We start from the raw sequence: 13,580 nt of genomic DNA, 5'->3' as shown, positions 1-13,580 counted from the left end.
TCCCAACGCGGCCGCTCGCGTGCTCGCTGCGTGGCCTCCACTGAGCTACCTCCGCGCTCTGAGCTGCCTCTGCACCTGAAAGCGGTGAGGGGGCCAAGTCCTCAGAGGATCATGTCCAAGGCACACAGCCAGGCTGAAGTGCCTGGCCTGGCGCAGGCAGGCGGCTGGAGGTGCTCTGGGGCGTGACTACGTCCCTCTGCCCGGACTGGCTCGCAGCGACTGAAGTCTGACAAAGTCCTCGTCTTGCACCCCAGCCCTTTGCCCTGCTTAGCACGACGGAGACAGGAAGTGTGGGGCGGCCCCCGTCCGGAGCCGCGCCGGGAGACGTTGCGGGGGCTACCGTGTTCCACGCCCAGCACCCGCGTACCTCCCCGCTCCTTGGACCTGACCCTAAGGACATCCCCCAGCCTGGGTCAGAAATGCAACGGCTCAGGCGCCACCCCAGCCAGCTGACCCCACACTGTACTTTCACCTGATCCCCTGGAGCCATGCGGCCAGGTTCCCGGGGACTTGGGGACACTGCTGAGACCAGCGAGGCCACCTCCTTGTGGGAGCTGAGAACCTGGGTTAGGCTGCTGGGGGCTGCAGGTGACAGAGCACCGCCCCTCCCCCCCTCCGCCCCAGGGCAGCGCAGGGGCACCGGGCTTGCCCCTCCCCGCTCACAGCCAGGGGGCTGCCTCGGCTGCCTTGGGGCGGAAGGGCGCCAGCAAGCCGCCCCTTGGCCTCCTGCTCCAGCGCACGGCAGGGACAGCGGGACAGCTCCCTCTTCCTCAGAGTGACTCAGGCTGCCACCGAGCCAACCTTGGCCCCAGGGACCACTCTGAGGTCAGCCTCCTGGCAGCCAAGTCCCTGAGATGGACCAAGGGATGTTTTCCATCCAGCTGCCCACATCATCGAGACCTGGGCAGTGCCCGGCGCCCTTCAAGCGGGCTCTGCTGCCCCCAGGGCCCGCGACCCCCAGGGGTACCTCACAGAGCACCCGCGTCCCCCACAGAGAGGGCAGCACTTGGCGGAGCAAGCTTGGCACCTGCAGGGGCAGGCAGGGGGATGGGAGGTGCTCGGTCTAGTTCCCAAGAAGGAAACCAGTTGTTGACAAGGGTGACCCCCACCCCCCAACACCCGCACCTTCGGCTGAAACTGAAGTTTGAGCCAACGGGGACAGACAGACGTGGGTCCTGCTCCAGGAAGCTGGGCCCCAGCTGCCCAGGCCCTGGCGTGGAGTCCGGAGCAGGAGGGCAAGACTCGGATGCCGTGGCCCCCACTGCCCCCCAGCAAGGCCACTGGAGCCAGGGGCACGGACCCCGGACCTGCCTCTCAGCCGCCTTTGGCCCGTGGCCCACCACGGGCGGTCCCAGCTCGCCTTTCCAGCTGTTCGGGGCCGCGCTGTGAGCCGGGCCCAAGGGCCATGGACAGCCTCCAGCTCGGCTCATTGTCGGAATTTAATCTGGATTCCGAGAGATCAAGAGGCCTCGGTGGAAAGAGGCTGTCACAAGGGGCGAGGCGCAGAGGCCAGCCCGAGCCAGCTAAGCCCCAGCACCCCGGGGCTTCTCTGGAGCTCAGGCAGAGGCTCGCCGGAGCGCCAGACGTCGCAGCTCTGCACAGCTGGGCGGCCGCGGCAGGGAGGCCACACAGCAGGGCGGCGGGGCAGGATCTTGGCTCCTCTCAGGGAATCGGATCAGCCCCAGGCCTCCAGCTTCAAGAAAAGGGCCGGCCGCGGGCTGAGGAAATGCCGACAAGGGCGCCACCCCTGCACGAGCTCCCGCTTCCGTCCCGTGGAGGACGGCGAAGCTCGGAGGTTTGGCAGAGCCGGGGAAGCGGCGCCACAGCGTCCTCGTGCCTAAGGAGGTCTCTGAGGTCCTGGGATGGTGGTGGCGGTGAAGGCGGTGATGGCGATGAAGATGACGGTGACGGTGGTGACGGTGGCGATGCTGATGGCGATGCTGATGGTGGTGAAGGTGATGGATGGTGAACGCAGGGGTGGCGGTGGTGAGGATGCTAATATCCGCATACCTTCACGGAGCACTTACTGCGCTATAAGTAAGTCCATTAACCTACCTATCCTCACCACAACCCCGGGAAGTAGACGCACTCACCATCCCCGCTGTGGAGAGGAGGGAACTGAGGCGCCCATGGGTTACGACTTCCCAAGACACGGGCACATAGTGTTGGGATTCGGACCCACACTCTTAAGAGCTGGGCTCTCCCTCTTGGGGAATTACATAATAGGATCGTCTTGCTTCTGGATTAAAAAAACAAAACAATCCACGAAGGGAAAAAAAAAGAAACAGTAATTGGTTTTCTTTTTTTAAATGTAACATTTTAACTTCTGGGGAATGAGGGACTCGCTTCCTTTTTTCCTGTGCAGAAGGAAATTTGGAGATCTGAAGGGAGCAGCCCCTCCCTCCCCTCCCCCGTCTCTCGCTCCGCCCCCTGCCCTACCTCACACTCTGCACCTGCCCGGCGCCTCGGGGGCTTGAAGGCAGCTCCCGGAGGGCAGAGGCTGCGTCCCGCCAGCCCACGGCACCCAGCAGGCGCTCGGACATCGCTGACGAGGGACTGGGCTCCCAGCAAGCCGAGAGCCCTCGGACGCAGGAACCCAAAGCTGGGCTGGGCATCCCAAGGCCCACCTGCGGCCACGCTGCTCACTGGGGACAGGCGGGCACCCCTGTCCGGGCCGCCTGCTGGGGCGCCGCAGACAGCTGTCCCTCCCATCCCGCTTCCAGCCACAGCGACGGGGACCCTCTCCTCTGCCCCAGGACGTCCGGACCCACCGCCTGGGTCTAAGGCAGGGGTGAGGAGGCCGCCACCTCAAACCATGGCAGGACCAGGCGCCCACGATGTCAGCAGCTGACACAGGCAGAAAGACAGGCCCTGCAGGCCGCCTGCTGGGGAAGCCCCAGGCTCCTGCTTCGCCTGAGCAAGGAGCAAGCGGCGCTCTCTGCCCGCTCACGCCTGCTGTCCGTCCAGCCTACGGCGCCCGCTCCATGGCCCACCCCTGCCTTACACCTTGAAGTTCCCCTGAGATACTCCCCACCCCCCCAACCGCCAGATCCTTCTTGTCATTCAAATGTCCCCCACGCAACAGGGCCTTCAATGGCCACCCAAGAACCTCATCAGGCCGGGGGGGTCTACCTACCCGCTTGCCTGTTTACTGATTGTCTTTTTCACACCCTGTCACGAGTTGAACTGTATCCCCTATAATGATGTGCTCAAGGCCCTGGCTGGTGTGGCTCAGTGGACTGAGCGCTGGACTGCGAACTGAAGGGTCACCGGTTCGATTCCCGGTTGGGGCACATCCTAGGTTGCGGGCCAGGTTCCCGGTTCGGGGCATGTGAGAGGCAACCAATCAATGTTTCTCTCCCTCTCTTCTTCCCTTCCTCTCTCTCTCTCCCTCTCTGAAAATAAGTAAAATCTTAAAAAAATAAATAGAAGATTTGCTCAAGGTCTGCCACTGGGGCCTGTGAATGTGATCTTGTTTAGACATAGGGTCTCTGCAGGTGCGATTAAGCCAGAGGAGGTCCCACGGGAGTAGGGTGGGCCCTGCACCCAAGAGGACGGGCATCCCTACAAGGAGAGGAGCGAGGCACCCAGAGGCAATGAAGGGCTCCAGGGAGCGAGGCCCGCCGGCGGCTTGGCTTCAGACTCCCGGCCTCCGGGACGGCGAGAGAATAGGTTTCCGTTCCTTTACGCCATCCAGCCCGTGTGGCTCTTTGCTGGGGAAGTCCCGGGAAACAGATGCACCCCCTTAGCATTTTAGGCCAGGTCCTTGCGTGCATGACCCGAGCTGACGTGCAACCACAGTCCAGACCTGAGGCGAGAGCCAGCAGGGAGGGCTCAGTGGCCAGTGATAAACAAATCTCTGGGCTCCCGTGTTTCTCTCCAAGCGCAGTGGCCTCTGCCCTCTGCGACGCCCGTCTCGGGGGCTCTTCCCAGTGCGTGGAGCCAGGGGGTGGGTGTGGGTGGAGCACGGGGCTGTGGGGCCAGTGGGCGGGGCGCCCCTCCCACCCAGGGCTATGACGAGGATGCGGGCAAGCTCCCCATCACAGCACGGGGGCCGACCAACCCCAGCGCCCCAGAGGCCAGCGGCCAGGAAGGGGAGCCCATGGCTGCCCGGAGAACTTGCCAGAAGGGCGGCACAGGTGGCACCAGCAGCGCTGTCGCGTCAGCCAGCCCCAGTCGGGGCAGCTGCGCTCCTGAGGTTAGCCCTCCTGGTGGGGGTTCCTGGGGCAGGTGTGGGGGCCCCCCGGGGGCCCGGGGGTGAGCAGGGTTCGGGGATCACTCAAGCAGGCCGATCGAGGCTGCTGACGATCAGCCTCCGGGTACCCGCCTCGCCCGCCCTTAATGTGCCCTTGTGAGAAAAGTCAGATACATGTTCTGGGTCAAGAGTCCCTGGGGATTTTTCAGGGTGCAGAGCAAAGGGATGCTCCCCCCAATCCCTGCTCCCCCAAGAAGGACCTCAGTGTTTCCTCTGTAACAGGGCCCGGGGCCAGGGCACAGCCCGCCAGGGGCACCTGGGGCACACGAGTCCTTTTAGTAAAATTTGGAGGTGACTGTCTGCCGCCGTCCCTGCACCACGCCCAGGTCCCCCAGGTTCCGGCACCACAGCGCACGCTGCATTTGAAGGGGTGGGGGGCTCTAAAATGCAAATTGAATCCAGTCAGGTACCATTTGTCACCCACCAGACTGATAACCAAAGATCAAAACAGTCTGACCGCGCTGGGGAGCACGTGGGGACGCGGCCTTCGCGGTCGCAGCCGCTGGGACCGTAAACGGACGGAACCCCGCGGACAGCAGTGAGACTCTGTCCGCGTCACCTCTGCCTGTGCCACCTCAGAGGGCCGCTGCAAACGGGGAACGAGATAACAAATGCGAGACATCGGAAACCCTGCAGACAAGTTTGGTTTTCTCAGTATTTAAGACGACCCCCCAAAATGGAGGCGGCTGGCTAACAAGGTGCTGCCGGTCCCCATGGCCCCGATGTGGTAATAGGTCCCCTTTCCAAGGAAGGTGCTCACCCGCCTCTCTTCCGGTAGTTACGAAGGAACACTGTGCCGAGGGGGGAGCTGAAAGGCTGGTACCCAAGACACCCACAAGCCCAGCCAATGGCTGGTACCACCGTGGCCTCGGCCACCTTGGGACCGCAGAGTGTCCTTGTCACATGGTCCAGATCATTCTCACAGCCTTCTTGCCTCTCGGAAGATCATGAAATTAAAGAGGTTCAAGAAATCCAAGCCTTTCCACACCAGCTTTTGGTTCCTGGCCTGACAGCCGGGACGCTGAGAGTTCTCTGCCTATTTATTCTTGGTTAGGGGGTTTCCCCTAACACTGTTACCAGCGACCACTCTGGTTGGTTGCCTGACATCACGTGCCGGGGTTCAGAGTGATGAATGGGAGGGAGGTAGACTTTTAAAACCATTTCTCCTTCTTCCTCACCCCCCTCTTTCCATGCCCCTAAACACACACCAGACCCGGATCACCCAAAAACACCCGCATGGGGCCACAGGACCTCAGGCCCAGCCTGGCCATCCCTATTCCTAACGGGATCCACGGATCGTGATGGTTTTAACAAACAGTGACATACACCATACACCTTTTAAAAGGCTATTCAGGCCCTGGCTGGTGTGCCTCACTAGGTCGAGCACAAGCCTGCGAAGCAAAGGGTCACTGGTTCGATTCCCAGTCAGGGCACATGCCTGGGCTGCGGGCAAGGTCCCCAATAGGAGTGTTCAAGAGGCAACCATACATTGATGTTTCTCTCCCTCCCTTCCCCTCTGTCTAAAAACAAATAAATAAAATCTAAAAAAAGATATTCATCACCGGGCCTGGCACGTGGTGAGTGCTGCGGGGTGGACGCAGCCGTGGCTGTCCCTGCCCCCGCCTGGTCCCATCCTTGGCTGTAACCCCCTTCTCCCTCTGTGGTCGGAGGAACCTCAGCACCCCTCCAGGCAGCAGCACAGCACCCACCTGCCCAAGTGCTCCTGCAGCACCTGGTACACGCTGATCCGAAACGTCTCGTTGTCGAAGCGTTCCCGGATGTAGTCCTTGTAGATCCGGAACTCGGCTGCAGTCACGGCCTCCCCCTCCGGGATCTTGGAGAGATCGAACCGGAACTCCCGGTGGTGGTAGCGCGGGTGGAAGAACTCTTTGTCGTGTTCCACTGGGAAGGGAAGAAAACACACACCGGCCCCAGGAGCTCGTTAGTGACTGGGTGTCACTCTTCCGGCTCAGAGCCCAAGCACCTAGGCTGTGCCGCACAGAGACGGGCCCATCGTGAGCGACCCCCGGGGCTAACTGCCCATTCCACGCTGACCCGCGGCAGACGGACGCGTCACAGGCTCAGACCCCTGTGTCACCTTGGAAAACAAGGGCCATGACTCTGCATCCACCCTGCTGGAAACAGTGGAGCATTAACCACAGCTGTCCCGGAGGCCCTGGGCAGACTCAGCTTCCAGGAGATCGGGCCTGGGTTTGAATCCCAGCCCAGCCGCTAACCAGCTGAATGGCGTGGACGAGGTGTCAAGTAACCTCAATTTCCCCATCTGAAAAATGGGGTTGATAATGCTCCTCCATTTGTTGTGGTCAGAAGTAAGGGATGTAATTCACTTAAGTAGTTTAACCTCAGGTAGGGCTAGCTAACTGTGAGCTATTATTCGTAAACATCAACCTTGCTCTGCCTATATTTCCTAACTGGCTCTCTGGGTCCCTGTCTGCGGTGCTGGCTGAGTTCCACCTCGGCAGACCTCCACTTCCCTGCAGAGGCGGGCGGGCAGGCAGGCACACGGGGTTGCGGTGGCCCGCGGTTCGCGCCCCGCTCTGCCCCGGCTGCCTCAGCTTCGCTGGGAGCACGTTCAGAAACCTGTACTTTGTAAAGCACCCAGATACTTCTCATAGCAGCCAGGGTTTACAACCACGGTCTTAGACTAAAAGCAGAAAAAGAGATGGCAGAGTCCGGGGGACGGGGGGAGCTTTGGAAAATGACTTCAGGACAAAATAAGGCACGGACCTCGGCGCTTCTCCCTGCCGTGGGCGGTGAGCCCTGACTAAGACACTGTGCCCGGCTCATGGATGATAAACCCCAAGACGGGCACAAGCCCAAGAACAGGTTCCGGGAAAGGACCTGGGGTTCCCGAGGATCGCACGTCCTCTGACCAGAACGGAGCAGGGATGACGCTGGGACTCATCAAGAGCAGCGGAGGTGCAGCCTGGCCAGGCTCCGCGTTCGCAGCATCTGCAGACCCTTTCATCTCCCGGGAGACGCAGCCCCATCTGCACTTCCTGCCCCAGGGTGTTGCGGGGGGGGGGGGGGGGGGCTTGGCCAGATTGGAGGAGCAGCGGCAGGCTGAGTTGGGGCCGCCACAGCCCAGGCAGGACCCGGATGCCTTTGAGGAAGGAGGGACCGGTACCGGTGGCCCAGGGGCCCTTCTTGCAGGTCTCCGTGGAAAAGACACTGGGCTGAGGGGGCCGGTGGCATCATCGAGGCCAGGGATCTGGCCGGCACAGGCGTGGCACTGCCTCGGGAGCGGCCTCTGGAGCCTTGGGCTCCATGGGAGAGCCGGCCAGAGGAGAGGACCCTCCAGGAACCAGATCGCAGCTGCGCACACTCACACACACACACACACACACACCCCTTTACACCCCCAAGGGACACTTCCCTTCTGACCCTAAGCAAAAGGCAAGGCTGAACCTGATGCCAAAAAATGGCCATGGGGATTGAAGGTGGAGGAGGAGGGAGGGGTCTTTTGTAGTGACTTCCAGAAGTGCAGACCATGGGGGATCAGCTGAGCCTCAGGAGGGGGCCCCGGGGAGTGGGGGGGGCATGGTAAGCCGCCTTGGCTGTCGCTCAGAATGCTCTGGGCCAGTCCTCTGTCACCCCTCGGGCTCATTCCACCGGCACGTCGGGAGGGGACGCACCTGAGACCCCAGTGGGGCAGAGTAGCCTGTCCACAGAGAGCCGGAACTGAAACCCAGGTGCCACCCCCAGAGGAGGCCTTAGCCACGTCTCCGCGGCGGCGCTGACAGCTGGGAAGGGGCGCGCCTTCGCGGGTTCGTCAGTTTTTCATCGTGTTACAGCACAGAGAGTATGTACGCAAACCAGCTGTGCGCCGCTTAGCGGATCCTCACAGAGGGGACCCACCCACTGGACCCCGCCCAGATGGGGACACCAAACGTGGCCGGCGCCCTCTTCCTCCTCCCCACGGAGCGTCCCCAACCCTAGGTCAGCTGTGCTCCCTCTCCGACACTCTAAGCAGGGGGTAGCACGGACCGTCTACTGCCCCTGCCTGGCTCCTTCCCTACGCAGGGTCAGTGGGACCGCCCCCACCGCCAGAGGCGCTCGCCCACCCTTGCCGCTGTGGAAGGGCCCGGTGTGGTGGTGCCACATTCATGTGCCCCTTCCCCCGCTCACGGGCACCTGCCTGGGTGGTCTGCAATCCGGGGCCCTGAGAGCCGGGCTGCCCCGAGCGTCCAGGCACCTGCATTTCGGCGAGTCTCCCAAGGATGCATCCCAAGAAGTGGGCCCGTGTGCATTCAGCTGTGGTTCTCCCGGGTGGCGCCCCTGAGGCCTTCAAGGGTGTGCCAGGAGGGGCAGACAAGGCTGCCGGGGAAGGAGACGGGCATCGTCTGGGCGTGATCGTGGCCTCCCCAGGGGCTGTTCTGCAGGGGGCTGGCAGGGGCGGCGAGGCAACGACTCTTGGAGAGTGTCCTGTCCCCCAGTGAGAGGTCAGGTGCGCCCAGGCAGCTCCCACCCCGGGCCCCCCACGAGGGTGCTCCCACTGAACGTGCCCCACCAGCCACCCAATCCAAGGTCACCAAAGACCATCCCTTAACCGTATGGAAAGGACACTCCACGGTCATCATGTTGCTGGACCTCCGTGTAGCCACACTCAACGCCCGGCCCTTCCTCCTTCAAGAACCGCGTCTTCCTGTGCCCCCTTCGCTGTGACCTCTCAGGTCACCCCCAGCTCCACCCCTCCGGCCACTCCTTGAAACATGCGCTTAGACAGTCCCCTGTAGGGGAGGCAACCTGGAGCTGTGGGACATCTCGGTCCCACAGGCCAGTCCCCGCCCCCATGCCGACAGAGCACCCAGGGGAAGCTTCCGCTGCCTGCCGGCCGTCTTCCCTCCCCCCTCCCAGCAGAGCCCACCGCCCGGCGGCCAGAAAGGTGCGACGCGGTGTTCCCACTCGCAGCAGCGGGAGCCCCGGCGCGATGCCCGGAGCACAGCAAGACTCCAACAGGCTTCGGGCTCCCTGCTCCCGGGACCGGGACAGGCCACACCTCAACCGGCTCCTGCGGGCGGATGCAGCTGCCCACCGACCAAACAGGGCACGGGGCTGGGACCCTGGTCGGTGTACAATAAAGGTGGATGAAGAACCCAGAAGAGCAAAAAAAGAATGCATGTTTACCCGTGCTTGCTCTCTGATGGGTCCCAAAATAAGGACTCTGTGCCAATCTGAGGGACCCTGGGGAGGCAGGACTGATCTCCTCTTTACAGATGGGGAAACCGAGGCTCAGGGAGTCAGGTGGCTTGCCCAAGGTAATGAGTTAGGTGAGTGGCTGAACTCCAAACCCACACGCTTGACCTTTACATTATCCGGGGTCAGGGGGCTTGAGTTCCAGACTCAGCTGCATCACTTACCAGCTGTGTGGCCTTGGCTAGCTTAACCTCTGCAAGTGACCCCTTCCTCCAGGATACTAATAATGGCCCTTTGTCATACAGTTTTTGGGAGGACAGTAGGAGCTGTCACTTAAACAGTGCCCGGCAAATGGAAGAAATCGGTGGCAGCCATTGTCATGGGGCCTCTGGAAAAATGAGCCAGGAGAGCCACCATCAGCACAGAAGCAGCAACAGGTGTCTGTGGATATTTACGTAGTTCCGCCAAGATAACTTTATTGGGGAGGGGGGGGGGAAGTACCGGCAATGCAGAAACGTTTGAATAAGCATGATATTAACACAGGTCTAAGGCTAAAGCTGCACACACCCAAGAGAGAAAACATTGATGCGTAATAACAAAGAATACAAAGTTTATTTTAGCAGGTATCAATGTTACTTCTTTAATATATAAGATTAAATGTATCTTAACTGCTCAGCCACTTTATATATGAGACAGTTAAGATAGCAGGGTTATAAAGTTTCTTTCTTTTAAAAAGAGTAACTGAATCAAGTGTCCAAGTAAACGTCTTGCAACATTTGCAGGCTCCTTGAGAACGGCTTGTTGGGCAAATTTCCTTCCTTCATTGTTTTAAGACAAAAGGCATGAACCTCACGCCATTCTGTTCTCCCATAATGTCACATGTTCTGAAAATAATTTTGTGAATTATCAAAGAAAGAATAGTCACTTTTTAAAAAGAGCAGTGCATAATTCAAAGTCCAAACCAAATTCCAAGTCTCATCTTCCCAGGGTTTCCATTTCATGTGGGAGCCACTCCCCGGCGTGGAATCCACACCACGTCCTCTGGGACCAGGACGGTTTGATCGGCACCACCCCATGGACGGAAGCACGCACGCACTTGGGGAGGGAGTCCGCCTCTAGACCACCTTCCTCAGTTACCATAGCTGATTACCCGAGACCTGGACTTCAAAATAAGTGTCTAGCGTTGCTATCTCCCCAAGTCCATGAAGGAAATTTTATGTATATAATTGGGCTTTCTAAGAAAACCCAGAGCCTGCAAATCCAGCCTTTTCTCCGCTGCCCTTTACATTCCACGCCCCACCGGATACAAGAGCTCCCAGGCATTACCAAAGACTTTCATCTTCAAAAGATTAAACGGGCCCAAATCCCCGAGACCAAACGGTAAGTCCAAAGAAAGTGGACTCTGGAAAACAGCCTCCTGACAGCAACAGGCCCCATGACTGTCTCCAAAGCCGATCCTAGTGTCTTTCCAAAATAATAACCCCAAGGCTGGCCCTGGGAGGGGAGACTTTGGGCCACAGGGTGTCAATAAAGGGAAGAGGCAGGGGAACAGGAAGCCACACACCAGGGTTGGCCCTCACGACCCTCTAACATTCACAGGTCACCTCGCTCTGCATGCAAGCCCAGCCTGCCCCCCAGTTCCTTCAGCCTGTGAGTTCTGTGGACGCCCTTCAAACAGGCCCCCTTTCAGCAAGCGTCAGGTCTCCAGCTTTGCACCCAAGGCAGCTAGCTCTGAGCAAAGCAACCGCAGCCCAGTTATACAGACGCCCGGCAGCGGACGGGCGGGACACATGCCCCGGTAATGGCAGTTATCTCAGGGCAAGCGTTTGCTGTGAGGCTGCTGTGTGTAGGCCTGGATAATTTTCAAGTACAGGAGGACCCCTTGACCCCTAGAAACAGGGACAATGACTGTCTCCACCCAGTGTCCAGCACAGCTTTAGTAGGGCTCCATAAATCTATTGGATTGAGCATATTACTCTCTTTTGTAATTCCCATCTAGTCTTTAATAAGCTATTATAGTCCTCATGTGCATACAGGAAAACACACAGACCAGAAGTGGTCACGAAGCTCGATGAACTTTCTCAATGTAAACACACCGAGAGCAGGCCGCAGCGCACTCACCGCCAGCAGCGAGGACGCCCCCCCGAGGCCCCCTCGCCAACACCAGCCCCTCCTCCCGCAAGGTGACAGCCGTCCTACCACCCAATGCCACAGGCTCGCCTTGCCTGCTCGGGGCTTCACCTTCTGCGCCTCTGCCTCCCCCGCGCCTGCACCCACGCCCCGCCCCTCACCCTGGGGGGCTGCCCCTAGTCATAGCTCGTTCATTTCCACGGCTGCATGGGGCCCATTGTGTTGCATAAATAGGCCTCCGCTTACTTTTTGATGGGCATTTGGGCAGTTCCCCGTTTGGCGCTACTACGGACCGTTCTGTGACCAGCGCCTCAGCACGTGCCTTTTGGCTCACTCATGTCTACTGCGTGAAGCCCACGCAGCGGGGTCGCGGGGTCAGAGGGCTCAGCGCTCTCACGGTTCCTTATGTCAGGGGTGTGGGGGTAACAGGGCACAGAGCCCAACGAGACATCATCCCTACAGAAGAGTTCGTTTTCCTAAGTCCCAGTGCGTTTGTTTGGGTAGGAGGCAGGTGGGAGCTCTTCACGGGAAAGGTGTTGATTGAAGAATGTTCAGGAAGTTACGGAAGAACCGAAGCGGACCAGCCCCACAGGGCAGGGGAGGCTTGGCAGGCGGAGAGAGGCCGCATGTCGGTGAATGGCGGGAAGTCTGAGGGGAACAGCAAGGAAGAGGCCAGCTGACTCCTCAGGGAGAAAGCTCTTGGGTGCCATGCTAAGGGGTCAACCACTGACCTCAACATCGAGGCCAGCATTGTGCTGGGTGGCGCCCTGATAAATCTGTTTCGACCAGAGGACAGGCGACACTGCAGGGCGCAAACAGAGACAGGGAGCTCAGGGGAGGGTCCGGTCCGGGGGCGACGCACATCCAGCACACGTGCCCCCTTCCTCCCTCCCGGCACCCAAGGGAGGCATCACTGGGCAATCCCAACACCCTTGGCTTCAACCTGGCGCTCCGGCAGCCACTGCCGATCCTGGCTGCTGAGCTAGCGCCTGTGTTTTTCATCCCTGGTCTGGACTGCGGCAGAGATGGAATGGACAGGAAAGGAAGCTGGGGGGATGGGCAGACGTCGACACTGACCAAATGCAAGCGGCTGACGGGCGAGGACTAGAGAAGGGACGCCCCCTGGTCACCAGGGATGCCCAGCGGGCAGTGGCGCCATCAGTCAATGTAAATACTGCAGGAACGGCTCTGCGGGTGAACAGGCGGGAAGAAAACACAGGTCGCCGAGGACAGGTTAGGCTTGTGGCGACTGTGAGCAACCCAAATGGAAAATTGGGCCGGACTGCTGAAAAGAGAGAGGTCCGAAACGCTGGCAAGAAGTCAAGCGTGGGGCTGCTGAGCTGGGGTCAGGGGCAGAGTTTTGTGGGGAAAATGCGCGTGGAATGAGAGCCAGACGCCGCCTCGGACTGACATCAGGGGCCGTGGGGAGGCGGAGCACACGGCCACCGGGAGAACTGGGCCCGGGGGAGGAGCAGGACCAAGGACAGGCCAATCAGGTGGCCGGATGGTGGCCGGATTCAGACATAAAAGGATGGGGAGACCGTTCACTGGATGGTTCATCGGCGGCTCACAGACCTCAGTATACGACTCTCATGGGGACATCCAGGCAGGAAGAACACCCGCAGAGCAAGACTGTGGCCACCTGCAGGCGAGACACGGGCCACGGGGAAGGGGAACTGTTGGCCTTAGCAAGCTGTCTTCACTTCCCCCCAAGCTGCTCTCCTGGCAGGGCGAGGTGAGTCAATAAACGGGGAGTGACCGACGTGGTCGCCCAGCAGCTCCTTCCAAAACTTTGTGGTTTTCAGAAAAAGGCTGGTTAACCTTCGGGCCATGTGGTCTGCCCCAAAGATGCCACTAAGCTAGGAGAGGGGACCAAGTATTTTATGAGCCGAGGCACGCTGTCCAGGGAAAACCTGCAGGCCGGCGGTTGGAACTCGGCTCCTCGCTCAAAGGCTGGTTTCCGTGAGCTCAGGCTGGACCGAGGAGCTCCGGGGACGGTTGGGACAGGCCCCTGAAGGCCCTTCACGAGAATGAAGCC

General features: G+C 60.1%; 1 protein-coding gene across 1 annotated transcript in view; it reads right to left on the bottom strand.

Annotated features, from left to right (window-relative positions):
- BMP7 (bone morphogenetic protein 7) overlaps positions 1 to 13,580 on the bottom strand; it is a 75,086-nt gene that overhangs the window by 38,395 nt on the left and 23,111 nt on the right. Inside the window, exon 2 of the mRNA XM_054573349.1 lies at positions 5,965 to 6,157. Coding sequence (XP_054429324.1) covers positions 5,965 to 6,157 — 193 coding nt within the window. The remainder of the gene's footprint in view (positions 1 to 5,964; positions 6,158 to 13,580) is intronic.

Source organism: Pteronotus mesoamericanus, unplaced genomic scaffold (genome assembly GCF_021234165.1).
Source record: "Pteronotus mesoamericanus isolate MK-2021 breed Mesoamerican mustached bat unplaced genomic scaffold, CSHL_Meso_final contig_25, whole genome shotgun sequence".
Classification (NCBI taxonomy): domain Eukaryota; kingdom Metazoa; phylum Chordata; class Mammalia; order Chiroptera; family Mormoopidae; genus Pteronotus; species Pteronotus mesoamericanus.
The sequence above is the reverse complement of the archived record's forward strand: the minus strand, read 5'-3'. Positions and strand labels throughout refer to the sequence as shown.